General features: G+C 52.7%; 1 protein-coding gene across 1 annotated transcript; it reads right to left on the reverse strand.

Annotated features, from left to right (window-relative positions):
• Nucleotides 1–456: 456 nt before the first annotated feature.
• On the reverse strand, nt 457–18,731 carry HRK (harakiri, BCL2 interacting protein). The gene is made up of 2 exons (XM_053928016.1): nt 18,286–18,731; nt 457–5,092 (listed from the first exon to the last, which is right to left on the reverse strand). The coding sequence occupies exon 1, from the start codon at nt 18,615–18,617 to the stop codon at nt 18,342–18,344; it is 276 nt and encodes a 91-aa protein (XP_053783991.1). The 5' UTR covers nt 18,618–18,731; the 3' UTR covers nt 457–5,092; nt 18,286–18,341.
• Nucleotides 18,732–21,549: the final 2,818 nt, after the last annotated feature.

The following is a 21,549-nucleotide window of genomic DNA, read 5'->3' on the forward strand; positions in this document are numbered from 1 at the left end:
TCTAGAAAAACAACTTGTCCTCAACCCACTATTCCTAGGGAGAGACTAGAACTTGGTCTGTCGGTACCTCTCACTGAGACCAGGTAATCGCAGGGCCAAGTACCTCACCAGAATGGCCCATCTGCCCACAGTTGGAGTATCAGTGTGCAGGCTCATTAGTGTATCTACCTGATGACTTACATAAGTAAGTCATGGTTTTGTGCAGGACCTTGAACTTGAACTGTTGGGCAAGTTCCCCCAACCCACTGCCCAGTCCAAGGGTACTGTTTGGGCCCACCATCCCCTTGGGGGCTTCTCAGAAATATGAGACAGAGAAGGGAGGTGAGTGTGTGCCCTTCCTTCTGCCCCCAGGAAGGATGGGTGCGCGGCCAGATCCTCCCAGTCTTTGGGGACCAGCCTTCCACAAGGAAATGAAAACGCAAAGGCCTTAAGCTGGAAGTGCACAACCAGTTTTTTAATAAAGTCATTACAAATATGTACAAAGCATCTCCAAGGTATGAAATTCCTCTTACAAAAGAGCAAACGAACCAGCAAGGGCAGAACCCAGAACGGAATGTCCCCAAGCTTATTGCCTCTCTGACTGAGCCAGAGGCCCCCCTAAGGTTCCCAACGCCCCGCAGCTGTCCCCACCACAACGCAGGCTCCCGGGCGCTTACAGTGCAAAAGACCTCGGGAGGAACTTGGGGATCGCATCCGGGAGGGGACAGGAAGGAGGTCAGAAAAGCTTCCCACATCCTAGGAAGTAAGTCAAACAGGCCCTGTTTACAAATTACAAATTCCTCCCAGGCACCTGACAGAAACCAGGAACACAAAGGGCGGGGGACAAATACAAAGAACCTCAACTAAACCATCCAGCCCGCCCTGCGGTGTCCCCAAATGCAACACTACTTGCAGTGGACCTAAGTCAGGCTCCCCCGCTCCCTGCTGGGCCCCTGGCTTGGGCTTGCCCTTGAACTAGCAATGCCCTTGGAACCAGCTCAGGAAGGAATCCTGCATTAACAGGGCAATCAGCTCATGAGCTTGGGGGGGGGGGGCGCCACATGGACATGATTTCAGATCTTGGCTCCGGCCACTTCACTCTCTGAGCCTCAGTTTCCTAAACTGTAACATCAGAATGATAATAGTTCCGTCTTCCAGAAGGGGGGAGGCATAACCGAGGGGGCAACGTGTGAGAAGCACTCCGCGGAGTAGCGAGCACTCCCTAAACGGCGGGTTCTGTTTCCTTCCTGTGTGGAGCAGCAGTGATCCGTCCCTCCGTGCTGGGAGTGAGCTGAGATCGCAGGCTTTTTCATGGCCTTCGTGATAGGTGGTGCTCTGTAAATACACATACTCTAGACCAATCTGCCAGCGAGGCTTGGGGTCATAGCGATGACCCCACAAATCTGTTAAAAACTGGGAACCAGACTGGGAAGGGGCATGTCGCATTTGTTCTAAGCGGGGCTGCCCCTCCGCGATGAATAAGTGAGTCTCTCCCCAGATGGGATTCTACAACCTGGCACGCTGTAGGTTCTCGATCAACAGGTGTTGAAGGAAGGAATTAACATTTCAAAAAGAAAGTTTCGGTTTAAGCTTTAAAAGGACACTCTGACATCAATTTCCTCTATCAGCTCCCATGGGACTAGGCCAGGGTATCTAGTCTGCCCCCCATGTACTCCCCCCAAAGCTTCAGACCTCCTGAGTGGCCTGGGGGCACTTAAGGGAACATTCAGAAGAGGAGCTGTTTTCAACATAGAAGAACAAAACCTGTATTCTGGTCACTGCAGCTTCTAATACCAGCTGGACACTCAGGAAGTCCACAATGGCAAGGCAGTGTCACCAGAAGATGTGGCATCAGAGAAGGACTTCACCCCCCCACCCCCATTTCACAGCGAGGAGATATTTTTATCGCTGTCAGAAACATGATAAAATAGAGCCAGGAGAACATGAGATCAGCTACATAAATTGTGACATCAAAGTCACAGCCCCATTGTTCTGTGACAGCATTCTTTCAATCACCATTTGCCATCACAGTAGAAAAGAATTGTAACATGAGACCACTGGAAGGAGTGGGGAGGAAGTCTCCAGTATCCCGAGGAAAGAGGAAGAAACAGAAACTGGGTTCTCCCAGACGCTCATGGCCCAGGACCCTGGACAGCAGCCAAAGCGGCACAGGGGCTCGCCCAAAGAAACCTGTTACTCGAGCTGCATCTGTGCCAAATGGAATAGGAAACGGAGCCCCAAGTCTGCAACGGGGAAAAGAGACTGAGGAGGCTGGGGCAAGGGAGAGAAGCTTCCAGTGGGGAATGGATCTGCTTTGGAACCTTACAGTCCCAGGAGGCTCCAGTCCCCATGGCTCCCGGACCCCACCCCCCTCTGAGAGCAACCAGCCCTCAGGAGGAGGCCCTTCCGCTTGCTCCTCACCTCATTATGCAGCGAGCTACCTAAACAATGATCTCACAGGCCTGGACACACACACACACACACACACACACACTCACACTCACACACACTCCGCTGTCTGCTGAAACCCGATATGAGGTCTTTTTTAAAATTTATTTCAAAGCCTCCCTCCCTCCCTCTCTCTTCACAGACGCTCTGCAGTGAAACTAATCAAAATCAATGACTCCTTGGCAGCGGGAGAAAAGGGGGGGAGGGGGGAATAGTGCCAGCACTTTGCACACTGTGGAAATATTAAAAAAAAAAAAGAAAAGAGAACACCACCCCACTATCTCATGCAATCCAAGTAATGCAACAGGAGAGACGGTGGAGGCAATATATACATATATCATGCTTCAATTTCCTAATACAAATGTCCATCAAGAAGTCAAATCTCATATAAAAACAAGCATTAAAAACAACCCCTTGTCAAAAATCGGGGCAGTTGAGAAGTGCACTCAAATTAATGATGTGCAAGAAAAAGCCAGGATGAGATAAATACACGGTTCCTAATAATACAAGAGAGTATGTACAAGGGACTTGGCTGCAAAGCTCCACCAGGAGGTCATGGGTGCCCAGTTCTCTCAGCGATGTGGCTTCATTGAAATCAAAACTGCCCCAAACGCCAGCCCCAGCATTCGGAGCTTGGATCCTCCAGCAGAAAAGTCATGAGCTAGTAGGCAAGTCAGGGTTGAAAAAGGGATTCTCTGACCTTTCCCCTTTCCCCCGTGTCTAGGTGGTCGGCATGTCCCCGCTCTGGTGCCTGTGATCACATACAACTATAATAATGAAAAACCTCTCCCCTCAAAAGGGGTGAGCTGGACTCTGGTGCCTAACTACAGGCAGAGGCTGTATTTCATATCCTAATTAATTTGCTGTGTCTAAGTCGGGGGTGGGGGTGCCGGAAGCAGGAGATGTGGCCTGCTGCTCTCTGCAGACCACGCCCACACACCTAACTGCGGGGGTGGGGGGCCACTCCAGCAAGGAAGGGGGCAGGAGTTGCCCTTGCCTTCAGCAGTTTGCGTTGCATTTTTCTTTAAAGGGTTATTTAGGAAAACATCGGGCATGATTTTTTTTTTTTTTAAAGAAAGACAGCTTGCAGCAGTAAACAGTCCTGCACCCATAAAGGACCTGGAAATTTTCAGCCCAGCCTGTGGGGAATGATTCCCACTCGGCCCCCTGTCAGTGTTAACAACAGCCCAACCCTCTGCCGGCTTCTTGGAACTAGACGGCGCCTTCCACCAGCCCAGCAGACGCCCTGCCTATAGGTACGGGCTGGTGCCCTGCAAACCCGGCCTTGTGGAGTGACTCAACCTGCAGCCTGGCCCCTCAGCATCTCAGCTTTGGAAACGGCAGTGTGATACCCTGCACAGAGGACTCATGCCTGTTTTTGTTGGATTTTTTTAAATGAAAGCAAAAAATAATCGTTCCCTGAAGAGTCTTTGCAGCCAAGTCTCAATCCAACACACTTTTTTTTTTTAGCCCTTCTAGAAAGTTCTGAAAATAGGAGCTTATTGGGGGAGGTGCTTGCAATTAGACCCTCTGTCAGTCAGTGAGATGCTGGTGCATTTCATTTAAGTGACCCATGCCCTCCCCCAACGTACCTTGCTTATAAATTGCCCTTGACTAGAGAGTAGCCATTTCTTAGCTCTTTAATCCATAAAACCTAATCCCTGAAATTCCCTTGGGGCGTGGAGGAGGCTGTGGGCTGAACTCCCAGGATACTTTTTCAGGGGTGGAAGAGACAGCAAACAAGTCATCTATGAGGTCAGCTTTCCACCTCATAATCAGCATGCCCTTCCTCCCTCCCAGACCTCAAGGTTTGCTCCCACACCCCTCTGGACATTCGTCCCCATATAGAGAAAGAGAAGAGACTCTCCAGTAACACTTTCCCCTTGTCCCTTTAGAAGAAAAGATTTGAAACAGCAAACTGAAATCTCTCTCGTCCCCTGGCCTCGCAGGTCTGGCATCAGAACGCCAAGGCAGCACCAGCAGAAACACGCTTAGCACCAGCAAAGTTGAGGAGAAGCACCAGAAACTCCAGATTGGCAGGGGGGAATCCAGTTTGTCTCGATGGGACAGCGGGACTATACCTATCTTTCTTAGGGACAGAGAGGCTAGGACTTGTCACGACTTGGAAATGGAAGTATCCCGGACTGCCCCTACAAACTGGCCTCAAATCCTCCTCATTTTTTTTTTCTTTCTATTTTGCCTTTTGCCGTTTCACCTCTGACTCCACCAGCATCCCTCCCCAGGTGGTTGGTCGGCTCTGAGGCTAATTCCCACCAGTCTTGGCGACTTCTCTCGGTACACTCGGTACTTGGTAGGCATCTCTCTTCCGGTGCCCCAGACATGAAAGAGTCAAGTTCACATCGGGAGGTGCAGAGAAGGGAGGGGACCACGTCCTCAACAAGGCATGCACTGAGTAGCAATATTCATATTTTCTTTTTTTATATATAGAGAGCGAGCTGTATGTAAATAGCATTGGGGTGTTTGTTTCTGCAGCTGGATATCCAGAGGGCTTCCCCAGGCCCATTCCGCTTTGCTCTAGTGCTCCAGGCGCTGTTCTTACTCTCCACTTCCTTCTTGAAGTGCCAACCGCCGCCTTTCAAGCTCTGGGCTCCCCCTGGGGAAAACGGCAACCAGCTTTCTCCAAGGACACAGGGTTTTCACCAACCTGCAGAAATAGAGATTTGTATTTCGGTCAGTCGTCACGTGCAGACAGCCAGTGGGGATGACGTCAGTGCCTTGGGCTTCTGCACCACCAGCCTGTGAGGAGGGGCGGGGGGGTGGGGGACGGTCAGAGCTGCTACATACCAAGCTCTGCTCTTGAAAGAAAGGTTCCCCAAAAGCTAGTCTTAGGGCTCCCCACCCTGAGCGCAGACCACATAGCAGCCTTCCTTAAACACATATTTGGGCGCACACCACCCCCACCCCCATTTTCTGGCCTAAATGTTTACACTGGCATCTTCGGGGGTTACAAAAGAGACTGCATTGCCACGCTACCTTTTCGCCCCTCCACATCAGGGAGAGGATCTTCGTCTATTCAATTCATAGATCCATATTAAAGGCAGGCTTACAGGATGGTCTCTGCTCTCGTTCGTTCATCCATCCATCCATCCATCCATCCATTGCCAAACAGACCATGCACCATACTAAGTATTACAGTGACGTAGGTCTTGCCCTTGGGGGGCTCAGGGGCTGACAGAGGGAGATGGGAAGACATTGATCATGGCGGTGTCGTGTGCTTGTGAAGAGCGTGCAATCTGGGTAAACATGGGAGCCCAGAGGACAGGGAGCCCGTGAGGGAGAAGGGGAGTCAGAGAAAGCTCCTTAGGGAAGGAGGTAGACCCCTGCTGAGGACTGAAGGAGGCCAGGGAACTAGCCAGGATAAGGGGTGGCTCTCCAGACAGAGCAGAAAAAACAGCACATCACCAGGAGATAGAAAACATATGCTCCCACAAAAACTTGCAGACAAATGTCCATAGGAACATTATCTATAACAGTCAAAAAGTGGAAACAACCTAATTGTCCATCAGTTGATGGATGGATAAGTAGAATGGGGTATGTCCACACAATGGAATATTATGCAGCCATGAAAAGGAATGAAGTACTGATGCTGCATACGACAACATCGACGAAACTTAGACATTGCACTAAAAGAAGCCGGACACAAAAGCACAAATATTGTATGATTTCACTTAAATGAAATGTCCAGAAGACACAAATCTTTACCAGAGACAGAAAGTAGATTGGTAGTTGCCCAGGGCTGGGGGGAATGAGAAGAACTGGGGAGTGACTGCTCATGGGTACAGGGCTCCTGCTGGGGAAACAGAAATGCTCTCAAATTAATCGCGGGGAGGGTGGCACACTCTTGTGAATACGACAAAAACCATTGACCTGTGTACTTTAGAAGGGTGGATTTTTTATAGCAGGTGAATTATATCAGAAGGACGAGGAGAACAGGGAGGAGGAAGAGAGTAGGAGGCGGAGAGAGGAGGGTGTAGAGTTAGCAGGAACTGCAAGTTAACAGAGGAGATAAAAACCATTTCACACGTTATTCTACAGCGAGTGGAATAAGAGCTACCCTGTAAGTAATGCAGACCAAGTGGTTTAGGAGAGAGAGTGGGAGAGAGACCACCGTAGTTCCTCCAAATTGGAGAAAGTCCAGGACAGTGACCTGTATGAACTGCACCAGTAAGCTCCCTTGGCCTCCGGCTTCCTACCAGGCCTAGTCAACAGAAGGCAGTAACGGGGCAGCAGGACCCGTCGGTGACTAGCAGGCGGCTCTCTGGTTCAGCTCCAGACCCCTCCAGGCTCCAGGTGCTACATCCTCCTCTTAGCCCTTCAGGTCAAGGGGTGTGGCCAGCCCGGCAGTAAGTACCGTCTGTATTCTCCGTGCTTGGCTTCCTAAGCCCTGCCTGCACTCTGGTAAATTTTCCTCTGATTACTCGGTTTGGGGGTGTGCTCTGCCTCTTACTTGGACCCCGACCAATACAGGTGACAGCAAGGAAGAGGTGTGTGATAAACACAGACCTCACCATCAGCATTAGCCACACGGGACCTGATACCTGCACTGGGTGACGGTCGCGAGGGCCCGTCAGCACCTTCACACCTTAAGGTTGTGTCGATATGTGAGCTGAGTGCACACGACGAAGGGAAGACAACAACGGCATCAGGAGAAATGAGAGAAACTATTTTTTTTTTTAAAGAAATGGTATTTTTAAAGCTGTGATCAGCTTCATCCATGAAAGGAATGGCAGTTCTTGCAAAACTAGGTAGGACCAGCAACTGATTCACACGTTTCCTGTAAGTCATTGAGCCTGTGACTCTGTATCTCTAAGGTTTCCAGGGTCGCCACCTGGATGAAGCCCCACGTCCATTCACGTGCTGGTTATGGGTTGGTGTCCAGAGTGAAACACACCACTCCACAGCCAGTGGGCACCATGTCACCACGTTCCCCCAAAAGGAGTGGGCCTGTGCATGCCTTCTTGGGGATCTTGCCTTGGACACCCTAGCCTAGGGACCTAGCCCACAGTAAGTAGTCACATAAATGGGTTCGAGGACGTTCTCGCCTTTATTTGTAACAGCGACAATTTAGAAACAGTCCATGTGCCCATTGATAGGAGGCCGGGGTACCAAATGAAGCCACGTGCCTATTAGAAAGAGGCAGACCTAAGTACGCTGAGACGGAAGGATGGCTATGATTCTTAACTGGAAAGAGCAAATGGCCAAACAACATGGTCCCCGCTCATTTTCTCAGTAATGGCTGTGTGCATACCTCCATACAAATGACTGTGTGGCAAAGAGGCAGAATACTATAATGGTTAAGAGCACCAACTTTAGCCCTGGCTGGTGTGGCTCACTTGGTTGGAGCATTGCCCCGTAAGCCAAAAGGTCCTGGGTTCGATTCCCAGGTAGGGCACATACCTAGGTTGCAGGTTTGATCCCCAGTCAGGGCGTGTACAAGAGGCAACTGATTGATGATGTTCCTCTCCCTCTCTCTCTCTCTCCCTTCCCCTCTGGCTCTCTCTCAAAAAACAAAAACAAAAAGCAAACAAAAAACCCCCCCACAGACTTTGGGGTTTGACACCTGGGTTAGAATCTTGATTCAGACACGTAAAAGCTGTGTGACCTCTGGCCAGTTATTTAGCCTCTCTGGGCCTCAGCTTTCTTTGATGGAAAAGGGGAGAGACTACAAGTATTATCGTATGGGACGCACTTAGAAATCTGGGACATAGTAAGGTCTGCGTCTGTTATTATCATTACTATGTACTCTGACATAGGGGGTAAACGGTGCTTTACTTTCTATGCTTTATTTCTGTATAGTTTTTGTTTTTGTTTTTGTTTTTTTTCAAGGAGCAAGTAACAGCTGTACAATTTTAAACCATTTTCAAAACCTTAAGTCACCCGCCCCCGCCCCACAACCTGTGAACCACTGTCCTGCCCCGGGATGTTTTCCCGTAAACTTGGCTCATAAAGAACTTTCTCCAATGCTAACTCACAACCAAAGCTCCTGACTGAGGAGGTTCATAAAACCCCTTTAGAAAGTGTCCCATTTCCACTTTTCACCATAGAATGGAGGGCACAGGTGGGCAGAGGGGGGGAAGGAGAGACTTCGAGGCCCTGCACCCCCGGGCTGCATCTGGGCGCCGAAGGTGGGAAGCCCAATCCCTGAACCCCACTGTTCTCACATTAGATGGAGCAGGAAGCCCATTCCCTCTCTCCTCTAACTGAAAAGAGTTAGGACACTCGTGTTCCCTCCTAAGAGGCCACAATTTTTAATTAAAAAAAAATTTTTTTTGCTCTTGCTATTTGCACCACTGATGTTACAAATTCAAACAATGGAGGATATAAAAATAAAAGGAAAGCCCCCTTCAACCTACCCCTAACCCTTCCGGAATATATTCTGTGCATTTACAGATACCACATCTCTCCGCACCCCATCATTAGGTCCCCAGAGCCCAGCATAATGCCTGCACGTAGTAAGTGCTCAATTCAACAAGCCGAATGAGAGTAAGTGAGCACAGGAATTATGGCGGCAACTTCCCCACTCTTCCATCTTTGGTTTTGGTGGGTTGACTTTGCCTACGGAGTTCAGATGGCACCAGTGGTCGGTCCCGGTGCCTAAGACTCACGGAGACAAAACTCTCCATGTAGAATCTTCCGAGAGAAAACACTGCTCTGGTCTGTGCCATTGCTTAACTGTCCGTCATGTAACTCATGCTGCCCAGGTAGGAGGCTGGGTCTGAGAAGACCGGGGCGAGGGGGCTGAAGGAGCAGAAGTCTGGTTTGCATGTGTAAGAAAGGCAGGGGCCATTTGCTCCCCTCTGTCCAGCCCCTTGTTGTCTCAATAGTAATCAATGCTATCAGTGACTAGTTATCAATGTTATCATGAATAGTTGTGTGTTATCAGTGAGCAGTTGTGTCAATGCTGTTATGAGTTATTAGTTCTATTCATGCTATCATGAATAGTTACAGATCGTAAAGCCTGTGAAGAGAAACCAGGGAACGCACAGCTCCCACCCACTACCAAGTTACAGCAGGTGGGGCTTGAATGCCAAGCAAACTTGACCCTGGAAGGGTGAGCTCTGAGCTGGGAGGCAGTAGCTCAGCACAGATGGACACCAGGTCCGACGGGCAGACACCTCCTACAGTAACCTCGCCGTCACATCATGTTAGAACCTGCACATTCTCTGACCCGACAACGTCCCTTCTAGGAACCTCACTTTGTTTTGCAAAGTTGTCTAAACAAGAGTGTTCCTTAAACATCGTTCACACTATCAGAAAATAGGAAAGAGCATAAATCTCCCTAGGGAGGTGACCCAGTAAGTAAAATCGTGGTCCACCCAACAATGGACCACCATTCAGCCTCCTCTCCTTGTTGATATGGCAAGATCTCAGCAACCTAACTTTAGCTGGGGTGGTGGGGAAGCAGGTGACAAAACAGCAAAAACAGCATGACCTCGTTTATTTAAAATTGGATACGTGTGTGCAACATATAGGGTGTGGGTGTGCATCAAGAGATGCCGGCAGGGTGGTCCCCCAAATCTGGTCGCAAACTCGAATGTAGTGAGCCCAGCACAGTGTACCCAGGAGGGTCCGGGATACCTGGAAAGTTTACGTCCCACCTAAGGGGACGCTCACCTCCAGTCTGGTTCTGCCACAGGGAAATACAGACTCACGGTTGTCAGATCTTTCCATTTTTCCAAGAAAAACTGGAAACCCAGTCTTCTGCATGAAGAATCAGTATTAGGAAAGTACCTGACTTTTAAGTGTTGAGGGGAGGGAAGCAAGTTGAACAATGCAAGTTGAACAAAAGTCAACTTCAGGTCATTTTCAGTGGGCAGACCACCAGGTTTCAGCCCTTGCCTGCACACCTTTCGAGTGAGCAGGCAGGTAAGCCCACCTCATCTTAACCTTCAGTAGCTATCTCTGTGCCTTGGTTTCCCCATCTGTAAGGTAAGGGAGTTGGGTCAGGTGGTCTCTCAAGTCCTGTGTAGCTCTGGCTGTTTCTAGAACAGTGACCTTTAGGGTCATAGGTCTTTTAAAAACCAGATCAAAGCCACGGCTTCTCTCTCAAGTGGGGGAGGCAGAGGAGTATGAAATCAGCCACTTATATGTGTAATATCTGGGGGTTCCCAAATTCCCCAAGGTGTCCGCAGATTCGCCCATTATTCATTCATTCAGTACTTAGCGAATGATCACACTGTGCTGGTCCCCACACCAAGTGCTAGAATACAGTGGTGGGCAAAATAGACTTGGCTGTCATCCTTATGGGTCTTGGAGGCCAGTGTCACCCACATTGGGAAGTCCTATCCCGGAGGTGCTCCCAGCCCTGGTACAGTGGCTTAAGCAGGCTGTTGGTAAGCCACAGAGTGGGAGAGGCAGAATAGCAACTGCTTTATGCAAAAGGCTCAGAGAAGTCCCCTATGTACTCCCACCATACTATGAATGTGGGTCACGGACTGAATTTTACACCAAGGAAGAACAACACTAACATTTACTACTTTCTGAACGTCGGTGATGTACCTCATGCTGCTCAGAGAGTAAAGGGACCGGCCTACAGTCACACAACTGGTCCGTGGCAGATCGGGACCTAATCCAAAAATCAGCCTCACTCCAAAAAGTTCATGCCACTTTCTACCCAGCTAGCCCGACTCGGCATGAAATCTGAATGAATACGATAAATGATGTTACCAGTGGTTAAATTTTCTGAATCAAGAATTCAGCCCATTATGTGCCAACAGGTTAAAACATTTTAAATCATTCGTGAATCCATCGCATTGCCCCTGACACATTCCCACTCTCAGAAGACACCCCCTCTAGAGCCACTTTGTCAAGCTCCCCCATCACCCGTAGGTTAGCCTCCTGTGGTATTTATTAAGTACCATGTGCTAGACCCAAGAATATCGGGTGAACATGGTACAAGGTGACAGGCACAGCCAGGCAGGCAGGGATGCTCTCCAAACCCTGGCAGCGCGGCTAGGACTTGGAGCCTTTCCCTGAAGTTAGGACTCGCACACAAGGAGTCATCTGTCCTATAGGTGCTCCAACAATGGCTAGAGACGCCATCCACGAAGAACATGCCACAAAAGGTCAGCACGGACTCAGCTGAGGATGGTCAGGGCCAAGCTGATAACCACATTATGTACAGAGGTCAGCGCCATGCATGAGAAATGGGGACAAATGACAATGGTTGTCTAGAAGGCTCTTCGGGACCTTGAGAACAAGACATTATCCTCTTCAGACTAGCTTTTTGAGGAAAGGATGTTTTCACAGGCTTTGGAATCAAAGTTCCGCTTGTAGGTATTATTAAGAAAACCATCTTAATAACGGGCCCAAAGAGTTCTACGTGAGGATGCTCTTCGTCATGTTGGAAGAGATCAAAATGCCCAGCAGGAGCGGACTGGGAGGCTTCACGATGGAACAGCCAAGTAATACAGCACTAAGCAGCCTCTAGGAAGTGAGTCAGAGAAAATACAAGGCATGGGAAACTTTACGAGAGAACGAAAATGTCGGTTTCAGAGACTATATTTGGAGTGATTCCATTTGTTAAAGTATCTATCAGTCCACTTTTAGAATGGGAGGAAATCAATCAAAACATTAACAATGGGTACTGAAATGAAAACAATTGACTAAAATGTTCTTTTATTCAGCATTGTCCAAATATTGGATAATGAATGTGCAACTTTTTTGTAATCAAAGAAAGGATTATTTGGGGGGGGGGGGGATATTACATAAAGTTTCCCAAAGCAATTTAATTCTATCTTGCCCAAGTCTATGGTCAGTAGAACTAAGGCTGGATGATGAGTACACCCCGTGGAGCCCCCAATTTTCTCTACACGGGGAGGTAAAGGCGCTTCCCTTTTCCAGGGGATCCAGCGGTAATAAAAGGCTGCATCTCATTGAGGTGGGCTAAACCAGAGGTCCCCACCTAACAGCAGAGGCACCAGTCTAGGGCAGGAAGGAGAGAGAGAGGGCAGTTACTGGGTTGAAAGGTGGTATTTCTTAGGCAATGGATGCCCAGCCAATATCCACAACGTTCCCAGGTGTGGGCATCATCAGTATAGCGACAAGGACCTCTCAGATCCAGGCCGGAGGTAAACAAATTCACTTCCGTGGGGAGGCTGGGGGTCAGAGCCAGGGCTTCCCGTCCCTGTAGTCTAGGAGCATCTACAGCCAGGAGCTGGGACTGGCTCTGTATCCCTGCATCCTGTTGCCCAGCCCTGAGCTGGTGCTCCGTGTGTGTTTGCAGACCACGATGATGGGATGTTGTAGCCCCTTTACTGCATCACATCTAACTCTTCTCTCGTGAAGTGTCTCTTCATGTGCTGTAGGCATTTGTGAATCCCATCACTTATGAAAACCTCTTTGAACCCGGTTTCCTCTCCATCCCCTTCTTCCCCATTGTGCTTAGAACTCCGCCTCCCTACCATGGCCCCATCTGGCCCCTGCCTACCCTTCTGATGGCTTCTACCCCAAGTTCATATGCCATTAGCCACACTGCTGGTTTTTCTCCTCCTCAGACACACTGTGCAAAGTCTCACCCCCAAGTCCCTGGGTGTGCTAGTCTCTCTTCCCAGCACATCTTTCTTGCAGGGGCTCACATGGCTGGCTCCCTCTTGTCAGTCAGGGCACCAGTGCCCTGGTCCTCCCCAGTGGCCATCCCTAACCGCTGCAGGTAGGGAGTCCTGTGGGCTCTCCCTATTACATTACCTTCGAGAATTACCTGCAAAGCCCTCGGCACTTTCTGAAATGACCTCTGTGTTAGACTGCATAATCCAAAGATGGCCACAAAAATACCCCCTGCCCACATGCTGTTCTAGAACCAGTGGGGCAGCATCTGACCCCAGCCTCCTTGAACAGGGGCAGTCTTGCGACTTGCTTCTAACCAAAGTGACTTCTGAAGCTGGGTCAGGAAAGGCCACACAGCTTCCACCTGCTGCCCACCCATTCCCCCAGATGTTTGCTTTTGGAGCTCTGAGTCACGGGGTGAGAATCCAGGAACCAGGCAGCTGCCATGCCGTGGGGAAGCCCAGGCCACAGGAGAAGGCTGAGTGTGGGCGATCCAGCATCAACAGCCAGATCTGCAAATGAGGATCCCTCCCATCCCCAGGATTCCAGCCCTCGGCCAGCCTGGAGCAGAGGGTTACCCAGCTATGCATGTCTGAATTCCCACCTCACAGAATGTACAGCCATCGTCATACATTATGAGTAAAATTAAGTAGTTGTTTTAAGCCATTAAGTTGTGGAGTAATTGGTTACACAGCCATGGTAACCGAAACAATCTTTATTGACAAAGTCATTTGGTTCTTCCCACTAAAACGTAGGCTTCACGAGAGCAGGGGGTCCTTCCTGTGTCCACTGTGCCCTGCATACAGTAGGCACTCAATAATTACTAGGTAAATAAGTGAAAGAAGCTGAACTTGGGAAAAAATAATACCCATCTTGCATAGTTTCTGACTGACTCAGGTATTCATTTGCGCAGTGTGCACCTACTATGTGACAAGCAAGTTGGCAGGGGCTAGGGACACTGTAGGGCAACTCTAGCATCACCTATGGTGATGACCAGAGTGGAAACAGAAGCCCCTCAATCCACTCCTCCCTACCCCCAATGCAGATCTGAAAAGCTGACTTTTCAAAAACCAGAGGTGCAGTTGCCAAATCCACCCAGCCGACATCTGGGGGTGTATTTAATTATTCCTGGGTGTGCCGGCTTTTACATCCACAGCTCAGTCGCTTGTGCCCTGGCCTCTCACTAGGCAAGCGGGTGACTCCAGACAGGGACCATGTGGCAGGAAGGCTGCACATCTGGCCCCTTCCCGGGGGTTCCTCCCCAACAGCTGTCTCCGTCTGCTCTGCTCTCTCCCTCCCCTCGCCTAGGCTTTCAAGCTCTAAAAGTAATGCTGGCAGGGGTGCAGCCGGCTGGAAGGGAGGCCTGAGGGATGCGCCTCCAGGTTTAACCACTTAATCCCCAAAGTACCTGCCAAGAACCAGTTAGCAAGCCTGGCTGGCGGGCCAGGCCTTCATTAACTCATTAAAGCAGGCTCCTGCTGGCCCATTATATTCCCTGCCCCTGACCCTGTCACCTCTCGGGCCTGCAAAGCCCACCTTTCTCCCCTTCTCCTCAGTCCCAAGGCAAGACTCTGCTCACCCCTGGCCCCCTCTCCCAGGCAGATTCCTTGACTCCATTCTCTCCCTTCCCACCCCCTCCCAAGGCACACTTCTCCCTCCCTCCCACGCCTCAGCCAGCCAGCACTCACCATAAAGCATCTTTTGTTCCCTCTCCTGTATCTTAGAGCAGAGACTGGTTAAGTCACACCCATCCTCCTCCTGGCCTCCCCAGGCTCCCAGGAGCCTCACCCAGGCTCTCAGCAAGGGAATCTCCCCAATGCAGGAATTCAAGGCTCACCATCCCCTCTGCTTGCTGCCCAGTATCTTCCCATCCCCGGCACACCCCCCAAATCATCTGGGGGTGGGGGGATGCAAGCTGCGGGCCCTCAAAGACAGAAACTCCAGGTGCACTTCTGACTTTGCCTCTGATCCTTTGGGATGACTCAGGTGGACGCTCTCTGCCTCAGTTTCCCCTTTGAAACAATCAGAACGGCATTAGCCATTTCATAGCATCCTGTGTTGGGTGAGCTCGGTGCCAGGCACTGTGCTGGGCACTTTAAGTGGACGCTGTCCCACCATCACCCCAACAACCCTGGGGCTTCCATGTACTGATGAAGGCTCAGAGAGGTTACGGGTGGCACCCAAGGTCACACCGCCAGCATGTTCCTGGGCTGGGACTTCAATCCCGTTCCCTCTGATTCCCAAACCCATGCTCTTAACCACTGCGCTATCCCAGCCCATCTGGCCGCAATGCTCCGAAAGGGCAGGTAGGAACTGGCGGCAATGACTGTGGCACAATGCGGTCTACTCTGGGGAAGAAAAATGTTACATACACAATCCACCACGATAGCTCCCCATTATATCCCCTTCTCATGCCCCAGGCACAGTTCTAGGCCTTTCTGTGTATGAACGCATTTTACCCTCTTGACAACATGTATGCATTAGGAACTGTAATTGTCCCCATTTTACACATGGGAAAACTGAGTCCCGGGGTTGGGTTTTTTTTTTTTTTATGACTTCTGAGAAAAATATTGCTTGCTGACAGTAGAGGCTCAAAACTAGACTGTGGAAACTGTTGTCCCAAGTACAGCTCAGCTCACCCTTAAAGCCTAAAAGACCTGCCTGCCTTATGCGGCTGACTCAGGCCTCCCTGAAACCCCGCAAGTACCCTCTGAGCGTTCCCGCTTCTCCTGTAGGGCAGAAAAGTGGAGAGGACCACCCACAGAACCCGACGAAAGGCTCTTTCTCCTGTGGATTTCCTTGCACTTCTTCCTAACTTACCGGAGGCTGGAGAAAGATGGGTTCCCCCAGTGAAGCCAAAAGCACACACACACACACACACACACACACACACACACGGCCTGAGGCGCAGGTGACGCTGCGGTGGGGAGAACACTGGAGTCCCCGGGAGAGGGGCCAAGGCTGGGAACTGGAGCACGGCGAACCCCGGGACGGAGCGCAGGGAGGGGGCGGCGCACAAACCTACCAGAGACCTGAGGGAGTGAGGGGCGGCGCTGGAGGAAAGGGGCATCCTGGGGTCAGGGCACCCCAGGCGGGAGAACCCTGGAGAATGCGGCTTCTGGGGACGCCCAGGCAGGACGCAGCAGCCGGGAGGAGAACCCAGGGGTGTGGTGAGGAGGTGGCCTAGAGTCAGGACGCAGCACGCAACTCTGGGGCAGAAGCCGGGTGAGGAAGGGAAAATGAACTCTACCGCGACAGTTATCTGCCGACGCCGCACCAGAGAAACTCCTTCCCGCTCCCCTCGCCTGCTGCACCGGCCTTCCCCCGCGCCGGGGCGGGCCCCCCTCGCGGCCCGCAGCCTCCTCCGTTGGGCCCCCAGAGCACCGGGCCACCTTGAGCTCGCCCGGTGAGGCTCGGGCCCGGCGTTCTTCGCCCCCTGGGCGGGGCGCCCAGCATCCTGCCCCGCCTGGTCCTGGGAAGGGAGCGCCTTCCCAAACCTCACCTGGATCCCAAGACCGGAGGAAGCCGTGTCCTCCCCCTCTTCCCCATTTCTAAAGGATTACCCTCGCTTCCTGCCTTTCCTTCCAACCCACTTTCCCACTTGTTCTTCGGGCAGGTTTTTCTCTCCAGCTCCGCCGACCTTCCTTTCTTTCCCCGCCTCGACGCCCGCTTTTCTTCCCCTCTCACCCCACCTTCTTTCTGCCTTTTCCTAAATTCCACGCTTTGGGCTTCGGGTCTCTCGACCCCCCCCCCAGCGCCCCACTTTTTTTTCTCCCTGCGCCCAATCCAAAATGTTGTTCCCGCCCCTGGGATTTGGCAGCTCTAGCCTGGCCGCTGCTGGCCGATGGAGCCCCTCTTCCCGGGGTGGGGGTGGGGAATAGCGGATCGGACCTCCGCGAGTCGAGCAGAGAGCGCCCCGAAGCGCGCACCTCTCTTCGCCAGAGCCCGGGCTGCGCCGGCCCACGCGACATCTGTCGCCCTCGCTCCCGACTCACACCCCGCGCACCCCCGCAGCTCCCCGGGTGCTGCCACCCCCCACGCTCCGGCTGCCGCCTCTCCCCGAGGGCGCAGACGCTTGGGCCTCGCCTGCGGGCACCATGCCAGCGGGACTCGGCCAGGACCTGTGCGGGCGGCATTCGTGGACCGTGGCATCCCGGTATCGCTGGCTTTCTCACCTTCGACCTTCACCTTCTGGCCCTAAACCCACATACGGTGGGCTCAGCCTGATTCTCTCCACCCCGTTCTCTGCAGCTCTCCTCTCTATTCCTCGATCCGAAAAGGTGTTCCTTACACGTTTGGTCCCTCAAACAGCCTCACGCAGTGCCAGGCGCACAGCTGGTACTCAATAATCCCCCAATCCCAAGGGCTTAGGGCACAGCAGGTGATCAGTACCTCTCTCCCACAGGTACCAAACACACTAGGCGCTCAGGACTCACTCCCCACCACCGCGCAGTGCCCAGCATTTCTGCAAGCTCTCAAACATTTCCTTCCTAAACTGGGCCTAGCCCCCAGAAGGAGCTCCATCAACGCTCTTTCACGGAGGCTTCCCCATGGAGTTCCCCTAAGAGCCTCAGATCCCAGACTCCTTCGGGGACGTCTCCTTCTCCGGCTCAGCTCCAGGCGTCTGGGGGAAAGGTGGGCCACCTCCTTTAAACGGGGCACCTCGCTGGAGGAGCGAAGAAGTTGCCAGAGCGAAAGAAAATTGCAAAGTGCGCGGGCCTTGGGGAAAACGGGAGCCAGCCAGAAATCTGGAGGGGGGGGAAGAAGTGAGATGCGCTCCGGGAGTGGAAGAATGGGCAACAGAAACTGGGGGGAGTGACACTTAGTGAGAAACGCGTTTGGAGTGGAGGTGATGGAGACGGTGGCGACTTAGGACCGCCAGGCGGCTTGGAAGAGGATGGGAGACTTGTCTTGAAACAGCGAAAGATTATAATTATCTGGCGTGGCTTGTAACTGCGTTGTCAGAGCAAGCACACTTTTTACTTGTATTGTGTGTTTACTTGCGGGGCTGGTGGGGATTGTGGAGGCTGAAGTCCTCCCAAAGCCACCCCGCTGGAAGGAGTGGCGAGATGTGCCTAAGGAGAGAAGGGCACAGAATCAGTGGGCCTGACACTTGAAAGGAGAGACGGGGACTGGATGGAAGGGACACGGAGATACTTGTGAGAGAAGAAAGCAGAGGAAGGAGGAGATGGGAAGGGAAGAAAGCCAAACTTGTCCTCCAGCTCCCAGGCCAGCCCAGCGTCTCCAGTCCCCAGCTGCCGCGCCCTGGCGCTCGCTGGCTGGCTCGCGTACCTGTTGCTTGCTCCGGCTGGGTCTCGGCTCCGGCCCCACCAAGAAGCCCCGCGTTCCTACAAGTTCCGCCTGCCGAGCAGCCAGGCCGCCAGCGCCGCCACCTGCGCGGCCGCGCACAGCCAGGGCCAGTAGGTGGGGAGCGCGCCGGGCGCCGGCGCCCTCCGGCTCCGCGCGCGGCGCCGCCACATGGTGCGCTGGTGCAGCTCGTCGCCGAGCGCCTTGAGCCGGGCGGCGGTGAGCTGCGCCGCGGACGAGCGCAGACCCAGGCGGCCCGCGCTGCAGGCGCACACGGCCGGGGGGCCGCGGCCGCGGTGCAGGGGGCACGGGCACATGACCGCTCGCCTAGCTCCCTCCCCGCGCTCGGGCCGCCCCTCGCCTCCTCTCCCTCCGGCCTCTGCGCCTGCCTCCGCCGCGCTCCAGCCGCCGGGGGCCTCCCCTGGACACCAAGTTTCTCCCGGTGTTGTGCGTTTGTTGTGCTGACGGCGCTATTATTAATTAAAGTGTCACATGGTGGAGGGGGGCGGGGAGGGCTGAGGAGGGGGGTTACATCATCCGGCCCCGGGAGGGAGGGGGGCTGCAGGCAGAAGAAACCGAGAGGTAACTTTTAACCCTAGCAGCGCCGGCAGGGAGGGGGTGTACTGTTCGGGAGCCCGGGAGCGTGGCGCGCTAGGACTCCACAAGGCTCCGGGCCGCGGAGGTCTCGAGCTTACGGGGTCGCGGGGCACCCCCGCGGAGGCATGGAGGGCCAGGAAAGGTTTTCTTCATTATTTTCCTGAATCCAGCTCCAGTTCCGATTTGGCCAGGAAAGCAGGCTTGTTTGCTGTTTTGGATGAAGCTGATATCGAATTCAGCTGTACCATTCAAAAATATTCCGAGGCTATTGTTTTGTCTGGGGGAGGTAGGTTGGTTCAAAATCTTATGAGAGGGCCAGATACAACCCAACTTGCCTACTTGAGGGTCTGACTAGGCACCTGTAGGCTTCGGATTTGAACACACCCGACACACCTCCCCACCCCCCTCTGCGCTGCGCCGCGGGACCCACAGCGCCCTCCGCGCCGCTGGGAAGCTACGGAGGCAGGGTGGGGGTTGGAGGGGTGGGTCCTCAGCCTCCGCGGGGCGCGGAGGGAGGCTTTCTCGGCGCACCCCACTCGCACCCGAAAGACCTTCGCCAGGGGCTCTCTAGGAGGAAACTTATTTTTGTCTGCGCCTTTTGTGACTATTATTTTACTGCTGGGGTTACAGTTTCTCGCGGCGATCCTGATTTAATGGCCTTGGAGATCCTAAGGGGTCGGCCGGGGCTGGGGCGGGGGTTGCCCCCGGGGACTTGAGCCCTGTCCTTCCAAACCGACGGCCTTATGTCCTTCCAGACTAGGTGTGGAGTTGTCCCTGCTAGGGAAGTCACAGGTGAGCGCGGGGGGCTCTCAGGATTCTCTGGGGGTGGGGTGGGAGTGAGACCTTCTCCGATATTAAATCCGTTCTGATTCTGATAACTTTGGGACTCAGAAAACTGGAGGACACCGAAGGCTGGCTCCAAGCCGGCGACCTGGGACCCGACGAGGACTCTGATTCTCAGCTCTCCTCGGGCGGCGTTGCCAAGGCCTGATGAGCAGGTTTGGTCCCTTGGAAAAGATTCTTCAAGACAGTGAACTTAATTGGGGTCTGGGCTTATTATGAGGAGAGCCTTCCCTTTGGCCTGCAGCTTGGCCAGGGCTCACATCCCAGCTCTGCCGTGTGATCCTGACGGCCCTCACACGCACCCAGGCCCGTTCTTCACCCTTCTCCATCCTGGTCAGCATGCACTGAGTGCCTTGCGCGTAGATTCCTGGGCTAAGGTCCCTGCCTAGCTGCGGAAAGTCAGTCTCCCGACGAGTGGGGGTGGGGGGCTATTAGTATCCTATTTTACAGACGAGGAAACTGAGGCACAGGGAGGTGAGGCCTCTTGCTCAAACTCTCAGTTAGTGAGGAATGAAGCCGGAGCTAAACTAGGGCGGTCTGCAGGGGCTCTAAGCTCTTAACCACGGTTTTATACCGCCCCCTGTAATCTCCGCGTAATAACACCTCCTTCCCAGGACCGGGGCAGAGATTAAATGGGAGAAACGTGTGCCAAGCACCTGGCATGCAGTGGGCCCTGGATAAACCTTGCTTCCCTTTGCTTCTGGCCAGAACCACGTCCCCCTTCTCCTGGGACTCACCTCCTTAATCCCCCCTGGTCTTTGCTGAGGGGACCTGATCCACTGCCCGCTGGAGCCTTCCAAGAATGAAGATACAGTGTCTATTTGAAAAGCCCTTTGGATTTAAATTGAACAATTCCCTCCTCCCCCCCTTCTTAATCTGCACGCTTTTAACGGCTCACTTCATGGACATTAATTTTAATGGGACGATTATTACCCTGTTTGGAAGCCTGCCCCTCGAAATGCTGGGCTCGCAAGGTGGCGCTGGGTCGGGTCCCAGCCACTTGGATGTTTTCTGTAGCAAAGAGAGTGTAGCCTTGGCCATGGGGAGGTGTCATTTAGCAGAGGGATAATGGGGGGGAGCTATAGAAAAGTGGGGGGAAAGAGAAGACCCTCCTCCCCATCACCACCACACACACATTCACCGCATCTGCCTGTCCCTAACTTGCTCCCACGGGAGTTGCTTTGGCCTAGCCCACCATGCACTCCCTGGGGACCCTGCCTCCGTGTCTTCAGCTGTAAGGTGGGAATAATAATAGTACTTACCTCACAGGGTTAAGTAAGATCATACTGGTACAGCCTTTAGCGTGGAGTCCAGCACATCATTAACATTTAATAAATGTTGGCTACTGTTAACATTTAGTCACTGAACAGCGCGCTTTGAAGAGTGTCGGCGGCCTGCACCATCGAATGCATACAACTCCCCTATTGTGAAATAACGACCCCGTCACTGACGTTAAGCACGGTCCAGAAGAAGCAAACTCATCGGGGGAGTAACAACATAATGCTCTCCTAAAACTTTAGGGAAAAAATGAATTTTTTATTTTAATGCTTAATTTAATACACTCACAGTACTTACCTGTGCCAGGCACTGTTCTACAAGCCTTAAATGTAGTGACTCATGTCACCCCCCAAACAACCCTGTGTCCTAGGACAGGTACTATTATTAGTCCTAGGTCATGGACGAGTAAACTGAGGCAGAGCATGTCAGCGATGTGTCCAAGGTCGTGCAGCTGTCTGGCCCGGAGTTGGTGCTGCCTTAGTATTATGTCACCACTGGAGACTTGGGAAGAGGGAGTGAGGCTGGGAGGGA

The sequence above is a fragment of the Desmodus rotundus genome, chromosome 7, assembly GCF_022682495.2.
Source record: "Desmodus rotundus isolate HL8 chromosome 7, HLdesRot8A.1, whole genome shotgun sequence".
NCBI lineage: Eukaryota > Metazoa > Chordata > Mammalia > Chiroptera > Phyllostomidae > Desmodus > Desmodus rotundus.

What these genes read in the sequence shown, in the direction of transcription:
- HRK (XM_053928016.1), bottom strand. Translation starts at nt 18,617, where the DNA reads ATGTGCCCGTGCCCCCTGCACCGCGGCCGCGGCCCCCCGGCCGTGTGC.